Here is a 17,585-nt window from a genome sequence, read left to right on the forward strand (position 1 = left end):
CTATTATTATACAGAGAATGTAATGCATTTAATTTTCTGTGACACTAACATAAAATTGTTGCTATGATTGTACAAAGAATACAATGCATTTAATTATTTGTGACATTAATCTTTTTCTCATAATTTTCCTGATTTTTACTTTGTTTTTCTTGCTAATTTTATAGTAAAAGTGTAAGGACAATTGGTATACTTACTAGATGCTCTAGACAGGTAGACATTTACTTTTTTACTTTTTTGAGTTTGGTATTATGTACAGAACTTTTTTTTTTTTTCTTTTTTTTTTTATTATTTTCCCACTGTACAGCAAGGGGGTCAGGTCATCCTTAGATGTATACACTGCAGTTACAGTTTTTTCCCCCACCCTTTCTTCTGTTGCGACATGAGTATCTAGACATAGTTCTCAATGCTATTCAGCAGGATCTCCTTATAAATCTATTCTAGGTTGTGTCTGATAAGCCCAAGCTCCCCCTCCCTCCCACTCCCTCCCCCTCCCATCAGGCAACCACAAGTCTCTTCTCCAAGTCCATGATTTTCTTTTCTGAGGAGATGTTCATTTGTGCTGGATATTACATTCCAGTTATAAGTGATATCATATTTGTCTTTGTCTTTCTGGCTCATTTCACTCAGTATGAGATTCTCTAGTTCCATCCATGTTGCTGCAAATGGCATTATGTCATCCTTTTTTATGGCTGAGTAGTATTCCATTGTGTATATATACCACATCTTGCGAATCCAATCATCTGTCGATGGTGTACAGAACTTTTATAATTAGGCTTATGTACAGAACTTCTTAACTATTTTAAATGGGATATTTTAATCTTTTGTTTCCATCATAATGTTTATCTGTTATTTGTGTATATAGGATATACTGATTTTGAGATACTATCTTCGTGTCCATCTATCCTACTGAGTTATTTTATTGTACATTTCAATTGATTATCTTAAGTTTTCTATAATATCTGGAAAAATATCTTAACTTTTGCCATCTGCTTTCCAATTTTCATTTCTTTCTCTTTTCAACTACATTGATTAGTATTTACAGATCAATGTTAACAGTGGAGAAAAGAGGCAGTCTTGTCTTATTTTTGAGTTTAAAGGAAATGGTCCTAGTGTTTCAGAATTGAGTAGTATTCTGGCCTTTGGCTTGGTGGCTCTTTGTCTATCTCTTTCTATACAATTGTTCTATATCAGTTCTTCCATGAGGACACTATTTCAGCCTCCTCTAGCAGAAAGTTCATCCTGTGCAATTTAAATCTGTGGATTAAACTCTTCCAACCTCAGGAAAGTCTTCTATTGTATTTAGGGGGTTTTATTTTATCTTGTTTTGTTTTACTTTTTTCTCTTCTAATTTTTCTGGTCCTATCTTCAGGAACCCCAGAATTTTACATAGTGATCTCCTTTGCTTCCAGAGTCATCATCTTTTCACAAGATCTAAGTTTACCTGAAAATCTTAAACTGTTCTCCATCTCACTGACTCCTCTTGCCACAGAATAATTCCCTCTTATTGATTATGTAATGTGAATTTGATTTATTTTCTTGTTTTATAATTATCTTCCTTGCTTTTTCTGAGCTCTGCCAAATCACTTTTAAATTCTGTTTTCTTAACTCTCCTTTGAATACTGAAATTCTCTCTGGTTTTGGTTCAGAAAATCCTATTTCTTTTAATGTGTTTGGTTTCTTGAAGAGCTATTTGTTGATACTTATATAATAATAATAACTCCTGGCATGGGGAAGACTCAATTCAAAGCCCCTGTGTCATGACGTGCATATAATGATTTAGCAATCTTTTCTACTGGTCATTAAAACTTCAATCCCTCAGACTTATAGTTTTTTTTCTTGGCAATAATGGCATGGTGAGTTTCCCTGTTCAGTACTGTATTATGCCATTCTGTTTTCAAATAGACCCAAACATAAACCATAAATCATCATAAGCAGTGCCATTGATTTGGCCCTGCAGAAGTTTCAGGCTACTCTTAGAGATTCTGAGTGCTCGTGAAAGCTGCATAGATGTAATGCACCTTCAACTTTTCTCCCTCATTTAGGTCTAACATCACCACATTGGCCAGATCTTCTCTATCAATTGTGGTCTGGGACTGTTATTGTTTCCTATTGTCATAGAAGATAGGTTTTCATTCTGTTTTTCATGCTTATTGATTTTAGTCTGTTTGAAAATAGAAAGTAGGGTAAATATATCATCTTTAGCTTTGAAGTTCTAGTAGGAATTTCACTAAGCTTATTTTTATTTGCCCTATGAACTGCTTCCTCCAAATTCTTAGATCTATTTAGCTAAATTCACTTAGTTATTGTAATAGGACTTTTTTAGACTTATTAAATGCTTTTAAAGAGCTTTTTACATGATGCAATTACTTCTAAATTTGATATGACATTTTAAATTTAATCATCAAGTCCATCTCTGGCCCTCTTCTTTGTTGGTGTTACCTATTTACTCTTCATTGGTATTGGCGTAATATTGGAAAAAAATGTACCTACTTTTTTCTCTTTTTCTACTAAGACTTTAACTTTCATATGTACTTATTCATATATTCTCATATATAATTCTTAAATAAGAGAAATACCAAGAAACAATTTAACATAAAGTTTAATTTATACCCTAAGTTATAACATACATGCAACTATCATGTTATTGGACTAGATATGGTATTTCTAATAGAATATAGGCACCTGACAAATGACCTACAGATTTTTAAATCTGTTTGCTTAACAAATAACTGGATGGGAATATCAGGCTCTATGAAGTGGTAGCCACTATCCTAATTATGCTTTTAATTGAGTAGTCAACATGAAATTAAATGTCTAAGCATATTAACCCAGTGACAGCAGGAGACAACTAAGTTGCCTTGGAGGCTCATTCAATTACATGGTGGGAGCCAAGTAATGAGTATAACTGCACTGCTTCAGGAAAAGAGATCAGGAAATCATCAGAAAAAGGATAGTCAGAAGAGAATAAAAAGGATTGAACTGAAAATGTACATGACACAGAAACAGAGGTGAGCACACACTCATAAGGAGTTATAGGGAACCTGGGAAATGAAGACAGTAGAAGCTGCCAGAGAGACCAGGAAAAGAGTAACACTAATGACCAGAGAGAGAGCACAAAGTACCACATAGCTGAAAGAAAATACAATTGCGTAAGCACAAAGAAGGAGTAGCAAACACCCTAAAAATAGCAGCCAGGGCAATGCTATGAGAAGAAACACTGTCTTAGGTGGATGATCAATTATTTGTTTGCTCACTTATTTAAACAATACACTGTTCCAAAAAGGCTTGCAACCAGCTTTCAAAATCCACACATAGCAAAATCATTACATAAGAATGAATGAAGGTGGAGTTCCTGCCATGGCTCAGTGGAAACACATCTAACTCATAACTGTGAAGACACAAGTTTTATGCCTGGCCTGTTCAGTGGGTTAAGGATCTGGAGTTGCTGGGAGCTGTGGTGTAGATCACAGATGCGGCTCAGATCTGGCATTGTGGCTGTGGCATAAGTCAGTGGCTATAGCTCCATTTTGACCCCTGGCCTTGGAACATCTCTATGCCGCGGGTGCGGCCCTAAAAAAAAAGAATGAAGGAAGGAAAATAATGAGTATCAGAAAAAGATGAAGTCAGTGGGGATTGTTAGTAATCAACATGCATGCCTTACAGTTCTAATTATGTCCCCTAGAGCCAAAGTAAACGGGAAATATGATCTATTAGAAGATTTCTAGAGGCCATAGGGAAAACAATCCATATATCCAGACACTCAACAGAAGCACATGGGTTGAGACGTCAGTGAAATTTATCTTATGTGTTTTTAATCAAGAGAACAGACTGTGTGATGGAGTAGATGACACTTTCAATGTCATTTCTACAATAAATATGATATAAAATTCTGAATGATGCTACCATAATTTCTCTCAGTTCAGTCCAAATCATAGCTGCATAAATATTTCAGAAGAAGCAATTATGCAAATGATCCAGCTAAGCCACTCCCAGATGGTCTGGCTTATCCATGAGCAAAATTTAGAATATTCAGAGAACATCATATCCTTCAGATAATCCTCAATGAATATTTTCACAAGGAACAAATCATAGGTGAGAAAGTCTTTCATAATGCAGCCATTATTTACCAAGGGATAATTTGACAAATAATTTCTGTCTAGAAAATGCAGCCAATTTCATTACATGTTTCCTAAAGTAAGCTACTCATGATTAAATAACCCTACTTACCTTAATTTCTGTTGGTTTTCCCTTTTTTTCTCTAGGGAGAGTTATTCCATTTTATAAAATGTGAAAGGAATTATTCTTAGGTATAGCTCCCTGGGTGGTTGTTTAGATTTTGTTTATAGGATAATTCTGAAAATGCTATAAACTTGGAAAGATTACAAGTGTGTCTTATTCTCACTAAAGTATCTGAAGTTAAAATTTCCAAACTCCAGCCCCCTAAATAAGTTATTTTTTCCCCCATTGTAGGTGGAAACAGCATTACTGAGACAAAGAGGTATATCATCCATAGAGGCTCTCATGCATAGATTTTGACAGGAAACTTAAATTTACTCTAGTTTAGTGCCTAAGCACGAGCAAAACAGAAATAACTCCAGGAAACCCACAAAAGCTTAATTGCCTTAAAATGGAAAATGTTCCCCTGGGCAGTAGTTCTTCCTAGGTCTACACATAAGAATTTCAGGGCTTACAGCAGGTTTTAGGTATTTTCTAGCCTCTGAGACAGGTGTACATAACAAAGAGACAGGTGTAATTAACGGCAATAAAATGTTACCTCAAATCGGCAGTTTTCCCGGTCTTGTTAGTGCACATAACCTCTCTGGTCTGATATCCAATCTGTATGTCCCAGTATTTGTTCTCCTGTCGGTTCTGTCTGTTTCTATTTCTCTTTTTCTTGATCAGTTCACGGGCCTCTGGATCCTTCACTCCTTTTCCTCGGTCCTTGTCCCGTTCCTTATTTTTCCCACGCCTCCTGGCCTGTCTTACTTGTCTGGAGTGGGGCATTGAACATGTGCTCCAGGGCCCCACCTGCAGGCTGTACAGGCTCTCTGCAGCTTCACAGGGACTGGACTGACACACCTGGAACTCCGTTAGGTTTGGACAGCCTGAGCCTCCGAACTGGGGAGGAGCTACCACCTGACGCGTGCGGTGCTGGAGCCCGCTGCCACAAGTCTTGGAGCATTCCGACCAGGCAGAAAACTCAGACACGATGCAGTCTTGCTGGCAGGGAATGAGGCAGGCCTGTTCCAGGAGAGGCTTGGGCTCAAAGTATTCACAGATGATGTCCTCTGCAGGAACATCTTTTTCTTTCTGGATGCATGTTATCTCTCTCACCTGAATGCCTTCTTCCCCCTTAATGCACTCAAGGGGTTTCTCCAGGCTTTTAGAAATCACAGGTTGACACTGATTCCAGGGACCCAGTCTCCAGTCATACAACTCTTTGTGCCAGTCACAGACTTTGAAACAATTTTGCTGGTTACTGGGTCTCTCCGCCTGCTTGCAATTTGTATGCAATGTTGTCCATCCTTCCGAATGAGCACACCATACAGCCCGGGTTTGAATGCCTCCTGGACCACATTCATCTCCCATGCATCGGCCCCATGGACCTAAAAAGGATATGAGAGTTAAGTGGGCTACTAGAAGAAAACTACAAGTAACTTCACATTCCAGAAAGACATTTCGAGTTCCAGCATATTAACTTCCCTGAAGTGTTATAAAGTAGGTTTCTGAACATGGCTGTTGGCAAGTAACGATCCACATTGTTTCTGCAGAAGGGGATCTGTGTCACAGAGTCTATATAGGATAACTTTTGGGATAAATTCATTTTGCATCCTTATGGGATTACCAAAAATTCACTTTTATTCATTTTCTTAATTTTAGGTAGGGAGAGAACCCTTGCTCATAAAGGACATTAGAAACTCATCACAGTGAGGGAGTTCCATGGTGGCTTATCAGCTAAGGATCCAGCACAGTCACCGCTGCAGCTTGGGTCACTGTTGTGGTGCTAGTTCATCCTTGTTTTGGGAACTTACATGTGCCATGGGCACAGCCAAAAAAAGCAAAACAAAAACAAACAAACAAAAAAAACCCCACAAAAATATAGAACCTAGTCAGGGAGAAAACTCATTACTCCTGCCTCATAACCATCAAATTCATTTCATTCACTGGGAAAGAAATGGGCTCCTTGTGAAGAACTTTGTCTCCTGAAGGCTCTTCTTTTCTTGAGCAATTAACTATTTTGTAGAACGTGGTCCCTTATCCCTCATTTCTATTGTACATACTATGCCTGTAAGAGACTAATAGTTGTATCATGTGTGCTGACAGAAGTGTTTGCTTTCTTAAAACCAAAGCTGAGGAGTGAAAAATTTCATTTTAGCACATTCTGCCTTTAAATTTACCAAAAATATATATATATTTATCTCTGCAGTGAAATGCAATGATGGGTAAAAGAATTAAAATTTAAAAGATCTTTGGAATTCTCTCATGTTCAAGGGTTACTCGGAGCTTTATCGATTTATTCATGTCCTAAACATGAGCTATTTGGCATTATAGAACAATTTTATGGAAGACTTAAGTCAGCAGCTTTATGATGAAATGTGGGCTTTTTACCTCAGAAGCCTTCTTAGCACAGACTAAAACCACTTATTTTTGTATATATCTTTTTGTAAGGTAGACAAGAGAATTTTCAGGGCTTTAGCGGACAAATATCAATGTATAAAATTGACATCATATTATTTTGAGTTTTAAAGTAATGCAATGCTCATATAATTACATGATTTTCAAAATGCAGTCTATGGCATTTGAGGGATTATTTGATGGACTAGAGCCAGCTTCAGTTGGCTGTGTGAGAAGTGGAGGGCCGGGAGGCAGGTTCAGTTCTCGGTCACTCAGCCCTGCGCCACTGGTCTCCCCCCTCATTGCTGCTTCCCTAGGGAAAGCTCCATTATTGTTATTTGTTTTACACAAGTTGAATTTATACATAAGATTTTGTTTGAGAAGAAGCTTCTATCGCTGAAAAGTGAAAATCACTAAACTAGGCCAACAGATTCACTCTAGGGATGAGGAAAACAAGTGACGAGGAGAGGAAATGATTTGCCACGGTCACATCTTGAACAAAGAACAGAACCATCCTGGATTTTAGATTTGAGTTCTGATTTTTAGTTTTATGATTTATCCCAAATTCTAGAGCTTAAGACTTAGATACGCTTATACAAAATGATTAATCTACAAAGGATGAAATATGAAGAATGTGCTTATATTTAAACATTTAATTTTGTTTAACTAGAAAAATGTTTACAACTTGAAGATGTTAATTTCATTATAAATAATGGAGTTGTAAATAGAAAGGAGATTGACCAAAAATACTGCGCTAATCACAGTTTCATGGAAATAAGAACTGGATATTTGATACACCCATATCATTACTTTACAAAGCTCAACAGAGTTATAAAGGACTTAAACCACACTTAAGGAAACAGGGTGCTGATGTCAAAACTTTTTGAGCTAAGAAAGTCAGCGTGTTTGTTAAGTCTGAGAACCTGGAATACCTGATAGTGTTTTAATCTTATTTATAATTTGTCAAAGGAAAATATATATTCATAAATATGTTGATGTTCTTTTAGATATTTTCTAAATATCCAGATTGGGATAAGAACCTGGGACCTTCTCAAGGGAACATGGTTACATGTATAAAATCTTAGTTAATTCCTTAAGTCTTTGCTATTTATTCCTGTCCCTCATTGTGCTTGGACAATAGTAATCTGTATTTCCCACCCTAAATACAGCATATAAGGATACATTTATGTTGGACCATCAAGTGAGGAGTAAGCAATATGCCATCGAGATTAAACTTCAGGATATAAGTGTTTCACATTAACTCAAAGTGTAAAACCATGGTGTAATTCAAGAGAACTTCTTGATATTTTATTGTTTTCCTATTTATTTATTTATTTATTTATTTTTACAGCCATATCTGCAGCATATGGAAGTTTCTGGCCACAGGGTGAAGTAGAGCTGCAGCTGAGGCCTCCGACACAGCCACAATGGATGCAGCCACATCTGTGACCTACGCTGCAGTTTGCAGCAATGCCAGATCCTTAAACTACTGAGTGAGGCCAAGGATCAGACCTGAATCTTCACAGAGACAATGTTGGGTCCTTAACCCTCTAAGTCACAACAGGAACCCCCTGTCTTCCATTTTTTGACATTAATTTTGAAATCAGAATAATGAACCAGATTAGGATTATTAAGAAGTTAGATTTTTATCCTTCAAGTTAAAAAAAATTTAAAGCAAAGTTCTACTTTTGGCATTTAAAAGTATTTAATTGTACTCTTTAGGTAGGCTGTGCTACTATTAATGGATGTATTTCAACGAATTGATGAAAATTAATATTTTATGATAGAAATCTGAAAACAAAATATAAACTTATTTTAGGTTTGTGTGTCATTTCTGGATAAGGAAAACACACATACTAAAAAACAAACACCCTAAAACTATGAAGCAGAACTATACAGCACTAGCTAACTACTAAATCTGAAAGTTACCCTAGACAAAAAGAAGGATGGTTGAAGACATTAAACTCTTATAAACTAAATCTTAGGAAAATATTCCAGGTTTACTTCTAAGTTTATTCAAAAATAAGAGTGAATGATTACTTCAAAGATAATTTATGATTTACTGACAACAAATTAGGGAAAGATCCCCTCTTCCACGCTCATAGAACACTCTGCACATTTCCCACATCATGCTTATCACAATTTCAATTAGTTTATTAAAAAATAGTTTTCCAATATCTATTTATCTCATCAGACTGACTCTATGGCTCTTAAGAAGAGAACTTCACCTGTTTCCTGAAAAATTTGGTTTAATTTTCATGGCTGTCTTTGAACAAATTTCTTCAATTATTTTTTTTCAGAAAAGAGAGAATTTAGTTTGCAGATCTTAATATTCAAGGCATTACAAGGTTGATGTCAATGCCAGCAGAAAGAAACTGAGTTCAAGAAAACTACACTCACTGATAATAAGCATTTTTTCTAAAGTTTATTTCGATAACTAGAAAAAGCATACATTTCTATATACAAATTCAATTCAATTTCTATTCCAAAAATATTATCATAGATTCCTATTAACCAGCTACTGATAGATAACTGTGTTGGGTTTATTTTATTCAAAGTATATCTACATCGAGAACCAGAAGATAGGGTATCTCAAGAAAATTCCAGAGATCTACACAAATACTCACTAGGCTAAAGGAAAATAAAATGCATGAATGCACCAGGTAAAATAGAGATGGCAATGTAATCACAATTGAACCTAAAGAAAACTCACTCACTTTGTAGGCTTTAACTGCTGTCTTATCTTTTCATTGCACCTTGGGGACTGTACACGTGCCCAATGAACAGGCCACTTGAAAAATCAGATCCTCACCACTGTACACTTGACGAAGGGCTGTCTACTTCTTTAGACGAACAGTCTTAAAATAATCACAAGTTGAACAGAAAAGGGACATCTAAAACTGATCTTGGCAGCTAAGAACTGTTAGCCCAATTAGCGACCATATTTTAAGAAGTGCAAATGTTTTAAAGTGCAATTTGAAAGCACAATACCAAACTTTATCAAGGCAAGCATGAAGTCATCTATTCAGCACAAGAAGAGAAAGTGATATTTAATTCATATGTCTCTGCATACATGTTAAATTGTAGCCCCACATCTCAAGTTACTAAAAGTGGGAAAAGATGCTGTTGGAAATATTGTGTGTGTGTGTATGGGTGTTTGTTTTTTCATAAGAATAGAAAGAATTTCCATTGGTTTGAAACTTTCTTCATTTATTGTTCCTGTTCACGATTATATAAAGAGGACTTGGAATCTAATGGTACAAAACAAAAGATAGGCAGCTTTCCGCTTAAGAGCTTGGATGATATCCCTTTATGAATGGAAATGTATTCCTGCATACAGATTTGTAGGATTATGTTCATTCAGTATCATGCAAAGCACTTCTGGGATGTAGGTCAATAAATATATGTAGAACACAGCTTGACAGATTTTATGTAAATCAAGAAAAAATACTGGATGCCTTATTCCACTAAAAAGAAATTAAAGCAACTGTTTACATATCCAACATATGTATGTAATTGTTAGACTCACAATACAAATATTTTTACTTGGAATGGATGCAAAATTATGCAAAATTGTTACAACAACTTAAAATGAATGTTACTTGTCTTAGTTTTCCACTGGCTAGTGTTTAAATATAATTCTTAACTAAATTTCCAAAATATTGATAAAATAGTGAATTTATCTTTATTCCTGCTAAAGAGGATTTTATAACGTCTATTCTCTTCATGTCATTCAAAACTTTCTATGTAAGTGTACAAAAGACAGTCTTCTAAATTTAAAATTAGTATCTCACCCACTATATTCAACACACTTCTAAGCCTGCTTCATTTTTTTTTTTAATATGTCAAGGGCATGAGAACAATAAAAGTCTGAGTCTATAAAAGCCCATGTTATTGACAGGTGGCTAGCAACTGTTCCAAAGAGCCTTATAAAAGATAAACACTACAAAAGGAGCATGAGAAAATTATGCAAACTACTTTCTGTCCTTGTTTGCTACAAAACTCTCAAATGAGCCCGTTTCTTGTTTGACTAAATATGTTTGCATCCTTCAAATGAGAGAGTGCATTTTCTCTCCTGGCTTTGGTTATGGAACAGCATGTCCTAGTTTACCAAGATCAAGGAGAGCAAAAACAGCTTAGTGATATACTAAATTCTACTTCATGAATGTTGCACGGTGTCCTGTTTCAAAATTCACAAGTCACGGAATGTTTTAAAAATTCTATTTGTTTTTACTTGAGCAAATTAGTACAGGAAAAAACCCCAGAAATTACTGCTAATTATTAAGAAAAAAATTATCCATAAACTCCATAAAGTAGCAGTAACTAGTCTTCATATTTTGCTATCACCCTATTAAGCAACTAAAATATATTTAAATAAACTTAAGATCATGCCATCAGTTGTCCTATCATCTAATTTTTACTTCACAATATGCTATAAAAATAACTCCATTTCAAGAGATGTTGTGGGGTGCAGGGGCGAGACTCAGTTACACACATACAAAAACTGAACCTACTAGACAGTTATTTAATCTCATGTGCACTGCATATTTTCACAATTACATCTATAATACAGTTGCATGGCACGTTGTGTCAATTTACCATGATTTATCTAATTGATATTCTATTCATGGAAATTTAGGTCTTCATAAAAATCATCTCCAACAATATAAAGAATGTTACAATAACTGTCCATGATTGTATATTTGTCAGGTAATTTAGTTTAAAATTATGCAAATTTTCAAGCTTTTGATATATCTGGTGTTGCACTCAACTGCACAGTCTCTCCAAATAGACTTTTATGAGTAATTTATTTTTTCCTGATATCTACAGACCATTATTTCTCCAAGCATTTGGGGAATCTTATGTGCTTGTTTCCTCAGAGGGTCTATCCTTTGACTTTATTAATGATACCAATAGTCTTTATGCCCTTAAATCTAATCCTTTGTGTACTGTGGTCTACAGAAAGACATCAAAGCTTCTGGAGAATTGCTAATAGTCTTCCCTTTTTCCAATACTGAAACACAATTTTGCTTATCTTGTACTCAGTCATTTCAAAGGATTTTTGCTGAGGGCTGAAGCCAACATGTGATCTTAAATGTCTGTCTTTAAATAGTCCCATTGGAGTTCCCATCATGGTTCAGGGGAAGCGAATCTGGCTAGGAACCATGAGGTTGCAGGTTCAATTCCTGGCCTTGCTCAGTGGGTTAAGGATCTGGTGATGCCATAGCTGTGGTGTAAGTCACAGACGTGGCTTGCTTGGATCATGTATTGCTGTGGCTATGGCATAGGCGGGCAGCTGTAGCTCCTATTGGACTCCTAGCCTGGGAACCTCCATATGCTGTGGCTGTGGCTCTAAAAAGCAAGAAAATAAAAAATAAATAAAATACTCCCATAGATTGGTAATCCAAATATGTGGCATACTGCGTAATTCTATATCATACTAATTGATTTAATTATAAATTTGCATTCTTTCTAGGAGAACATTGTGTATAAACTTATGAACATAAACCAAATTTTGAATATTTACTGAGCTAAAATAGAGTAAAATTTCCTTCTAAAGAGAAAAAGAAGAGAACAACTTTTTTGACTTGAGTTTTAATTTAATTTCCTTTTAATTTAAAATATAACTCTCAAAAGACAAATCAGTTTGGTAGATAAGGAGAGATCACTGTGAAGTCAAGCTGAGCTTTCATCTTCGATAAGTAATTAAACTTTAATAAGAAATTATATAAGAGTATCAAATTAAATGTACAAAAATTAGAACAAGCTCTCTAAATCTGATGAGACAATGAATGATGAATCAGTGACTAGGATAGCTGATTTCACAGTTACCAAATATAACAATCTATTTTCAGGCCCTATCAATCTGATCTCTCTTAAGAAAATTACTTAACCTCTTTGAATCCTGGTTTCTCCCATTTGTAAAACATAATATGTACCATGTCATTAACTTGCATCATCTTGTAACACTACCTGAACTATAACCTAAGTATCAATATTATGAGGAATATGTGTGATAAAGCTGTGAAATGCCTTTTTTTCACCCTAAAAGATTCTCATTTTTTATGGCTGTACTTGCAGCATACAGAAATTCCAGGTCAGGTAGCGAATCTGAGTTGCAATTGTGACATATGCCACAGCTGTGGCAATGGTGGATCCTTAAGCCACTGTACCAGTCCGGGGATCAAACCTGCAACTGAATAGCTACCCAAGCCACTGCAGTTGGACTCTTAACCTACTGTGCCGCAGCAGGAACTCCTAGATTCTTATGTTTTATGTGACTTAATCTTAAAATTTACACGCATCAGTGATTATTTCTTTAGACTAGACTCACTTGGTCAAAAAATATGACAATTTTAAGACTTTTAAATATATGCATCTAATTGATTTTTTAAAGAAACTTACAGAAATCTACATCCCACCACTATACCCCAAGCAGCATTGTTATTATAATTATTTAATTTGATAAATACAAATCCACTGTTAACTGAATTCTCATTATATGACCTTTGGACATAATTATTTCCTCTTCTACAAATTATTTGTTCAATTAGTTTTCCCAGCAGTATTATAAACTTTCATCTCCATATGTTTATTTAGGTGGTTGTAACATTTTCTATGCCTTTTAAAGTGTATCTGTTTCTTCATATTTATTTTTGTTTATGATGTTTTCTATGCTTTTGACATGCAGGTTTTTTTTCTTCTTCTTCTTTTTAGGGCTGCACCTGCGGCATATGGAAGTTCCCAGGCTAGGGGTCAAATCAGTATAGCTGCTGGCCTACGCCATAGCCACAGCAACACCAGATCTGAGCTGCATCTGCAACCTACACCACAGCTCATGGAAGTGCCAGATCCTTAACCCAGTGAGTAAGGTCAAGGATCAAACCTGCATCCTTATGGATACTAGCAATGTTTGTTACCACTGAGCTAGCCACAATGGGAACTCCATGCAGGCTTTTCACTAACAAAGGCTCATGTTTCTTCCATTGCTTTTGGACTGAAACTTATTTTAAAGTAAAGAGATATAAATATATATTACTAATTACAAAATTATACAAAAATTTATATTCTTTATAGATTCATTTGAAAATATGTTTTAAATACATCAGGAACTTATCTCTGAGTATGTATAAAGGCTAAATATTTTATTTTCTACATAAGTAATTTCACCATGAATACACATATCATCTAAAAAGTATTAATTATCATCTAAATATGGCAATAAGAAGTGCTTAAAACACTACATCCCCAGATTATATTGCTATTTTATTGCTATATTTTATTATTTGTATAGTGTACAGCATACTTTCACATATATGATCGCATTTGATTTTCACATCAAGTGTTAGATATGAATAACAAACAAGATTAATTGTTATACTATATAGTAGGTTCAATCTTTTTAGACCTGAGGAAAATATAAAGCCATAAACCTCCCAAATATTTCTATTGCTTTACTGGATGTGGTTAAGCATCCCATCAAAAGTTATATTAGTATAACAATCCAGATAGAGAATTCATGCTGGCATCATGAAAAATCCCTAATTTTTCAATAATGTCCCTTTCAAATACTGAGATGTTCAGACCAACTTCTTAGGGAACAGTATCGTTTAGTATGAAAAACTGCAAGGTCAGTGTTTTCCTTCCAAGCTTATAAAATTTGTTAGAGCTTTGAATACAAAAACAGCAAAATATTACAGTTCTAGCCTTAACGCATACTAAAATTTAAAAGATCTATTTGAGCAGTTGCACTGCCATTTTGCAAAACAATGTAACTCTACTTCCCCAGCCCCCCCCAAATAATGACAACAACCAAAATAACAACAACAACACTTGAGAGTTTTATGGGATTTCATTATACATATGATTGGCAGCAGACTATTTGTTGATCATAACAAATACGTAAACTTAGCCTTGAAGATATGCCAAGTCATTAATATACTTTTTCATAGACTGATTTAGAGAATTTAGGCAGTAACATTAAATCTAGTAAGTGTATATGCTGTCATTGTTTGAAATAGGTTCTGTCTTATCACTAATATCAAAGCATAGCCCTGAGAGCTATATCATGACTCCCTTGAAAATCTGAAGTGAACAAAACTTTCTAAACGTATCAAATTACAGATCTTTGGCTATCATTATCTTGAAATGAGCTATCTTAGAGGAATGTATATATTCAACAAATACCTGAGCTGAATGGCTCTCAAGAAGCCAAGTTAATTAAGCCTTCAGAGATTTGTGGTCCTATCATTTATAATATTCACTTAATTCCAGGAAACTCTGATAAAAATAGTAAGTGAAGTCTTCATATAGCCAATCAAATTTAAAGCAGGCTGTCTTCTACTGGATTAGCACACAAGTAGAACTTGAGACAGAAGCTTATATACAAGCTGTTTATTTTAAAACTCATTCTTTTATTTATTTATTTAAATTTTTAAAATTTTTTTCCTGCTGTACAGCATGGGGACCCAGTTACACATACATGTATATGTATATATATATATTTTTTTCTCACATTATCACATTCCATCACAAGTGACTTGACATAGTTCCCAGTGCTACACAGCAGGATCTCTTTGCTAATCCCTTCCGAAGGTAAAAAAATAAAAATTAAAAAATTAAAAATTAAAAATTAAAAATTAAATACTGGACAAATACATTTAGTTAAAATTTACCTTAGATTATAATTATAAATTTCATTATCTGAATAAAATAAAACTATTATTAGGGGGAAAAAAACCAAAACTCATTCTGCAGAGACCTCCATATGAAAGAGGCAGGTGCCATGGAAATCTGGGCAAAGTGTTTTTACAATTCATTTCATCTTCTGGATCCCAAACACTCTATTTCCATTGTACAGTGGACTTTTACTGTGTGAACCCAAGCATTTTATTTGATGAGCTTCATAATAGCTCACTTAGGACTGACAACTGCAGTCAAGGCATCAGTTGGTGTCCAATACACAGTATCTATTAGGACATAAAAGCAAACCAGTATCTGTGTGGCGTCTTTAATAAGCTTTTCTTTTCCCCTAAAGTGAGTACTTCTCTGCTGCAGAAAGCATGCCTTGCTGCTAAATCTGAGGAGTCTGTGATGCACTCTCCTATTAGGGTTAGCCAGAGATTCAACATAGCCACTTTTCCTATGAGAAATCTTTATAATTACTTCTGATCTTGTGGGCCATTATGACCTGAATAGCTTAGCAGCTTGCACTACAGCCTGGACCTGCTGGCATGGTCTCTATGTAGGATCCACTCAAAACTGGCATTCTTTCAATTCAATAAACAAGTAGACTGTGGCAAAATTCCCAAGTGTGACATATGCTGCTTTCAAAATGCAAAGAGGCTGTGGTAGTTAGCCTCCAGGATAGCCTCGGTTATCTCTCTTCGTATACATGCTTTGCAGTTTACTCTAACACTGAATAGAGCTGACCTGTGAAACCATGAAGATACGGCAGAAATATTGCTATGTAACGTACAAGTCTAAGTCAAAAAAAGATATTGTGGCTTCTGACTTGGCTGCTCTTAATGAATTCCTTCTGGGAGAAGCCACTTGTGATGTCATGAGGACACAGAGTAGCCTTTTGAAAAGGAACTGAGACCTCTTGCCAACAGCCAGGTAAGGCTATTGACCTTTGATTTTCTTCAAAGAAGATCCTTTAGCACAGAGTCACCTTAAGATAATGTCAGGACTGGCCAGTCTTGACCACAACAATCTCGTGAGAGACCCTGAGTCAGAACTACCCGCTAAGCTGCTTTCAGATTTCTGACACACAGAACCTGTGAGATAATAAATTGTATTGGTGATAATCTGCTAACTTTTGAGGGAATGTGTTATGTAGCAATAGATACCTAACACAGAGTATGGTCCTGGAAGAGGTATGTGCCATAACAAAACATTTAAAATATGGGAGTGGCATGTTGGAACTGAGCAGTGGGCAGTGTTGGAAGGACAATGAGGAAGGTGTTAGAAAAAGCCAAAGGTGCTTTTAAACAAGATTATTAGAAGATGCCTAATGGCAGCTGCTAGTAGGAACTTAAAAATGTGAGGAGAATGTTACAGAAATTTGAGGAAAGAGGATCCTTGTATCGTGACAGAAAGTATAACAATGCTGTCACCTACAGTAATTTGCAATGTAGAAAATATACCTAAGGAAACAGGTGATCTAAATAAGATTTACAGTCAGAGTATTGAGGGAGGGTGCCACCTGGTTTTACTTACAGCCTATCTCTAATACTTGTCACGTCCTAGTCATCAAATCCAACCAGTGATGTATAGTGGGAACGTGTGATGATCTTTTTGATAAAAGGCAGAAGTGTGTGGTAGCAAATGTGTTTGCTGTATATTCTCAAGTAAAAGCAAACAGCTTTGGATCCTGTTTACCAATGAGAATTGAAAAAAACACCTTTTGCTGGATGTTATCTACAGAGCAAGTACCAAACTCTGCGTTTATTTGTTCTAGTTGAAATACCACATCTTTCACAGCAGCTGCAATTGGGTCTAACACTTGGTTACATTTACAGCAACTTGGTGTCATCATCTATGACCCATCCATTTTTGTTTTACTCTTTTCAGGAACAATACAGATCAACTGGATAAGATGTGGACCACATCTCCTGCATCTTTTGAATGTTTGATGTGGCATTAACTTCTGGAATTGCTTCAAGGATGTTATGCTAGAACATAACACAAAATGTTTCACTTCCTATCTACAATTCATCTCAATCTGTCAAAAAACCAGAGCCTTTGCAACTCTAAGTAGTAAGCTACCATACATTGGCCTAGTTGGTGATAGAGCAAAACATTCATCCACTTGCCGCCACTGGACAAGAATGGCCCCATGATCATCGATGTTAACTCCTTCACAATTTCAGGTTGTGCATGAGTGAGTGCTAAGTGGATTTTCACAGATAGCTTGTATTCCAATATCAGGGAAAGGGAAAGGGGGCTGCACAGCCTACGGTAAGTTT

General features: G+C 35.6%; 1 protein-coding gene across 3 annotated transcripts in view; it reads right to left on the bottom strand.

Moving 5' to 3' along the window:
* THSD7A (thrombospondin type 1 domain containing 7A) overlaps positions 1-17,585 on the bottom strand; it is a 446,361-nt gene that overhangs the window by 269,210 nt on the left and 159,566 nt on the right. For all 3 annotated transcript variants that reach the window (XM_021102433.1, XM_003357451.5, XM_021102432.1), the window contains exon 2: positions 4,775-5,606. In XM_021102433.1, coding sequence (XP_020958092.1) covers positions 4,775-5,606 — 832 coding nt within the window. The remainder of the gene's footprint in view (positions 1-4,774; positions 5,607-17,585) is intronic.

Source organism: Sus scrofa, chromosome 9 (genome assembly GCF_000003025.6).
Source record: "Sus scrofa isolate TJ Tabasco breed Duroc chromosome 9, Sscrofa11.1, whole genome shotgun sequence".
In the NCBI taxonomy this organism is placed as follows: Eukaryota; Metazoa; Chordata; class Mammalia; order Artiodactyla; family Suidae; genus Sus; species Sus scrofa.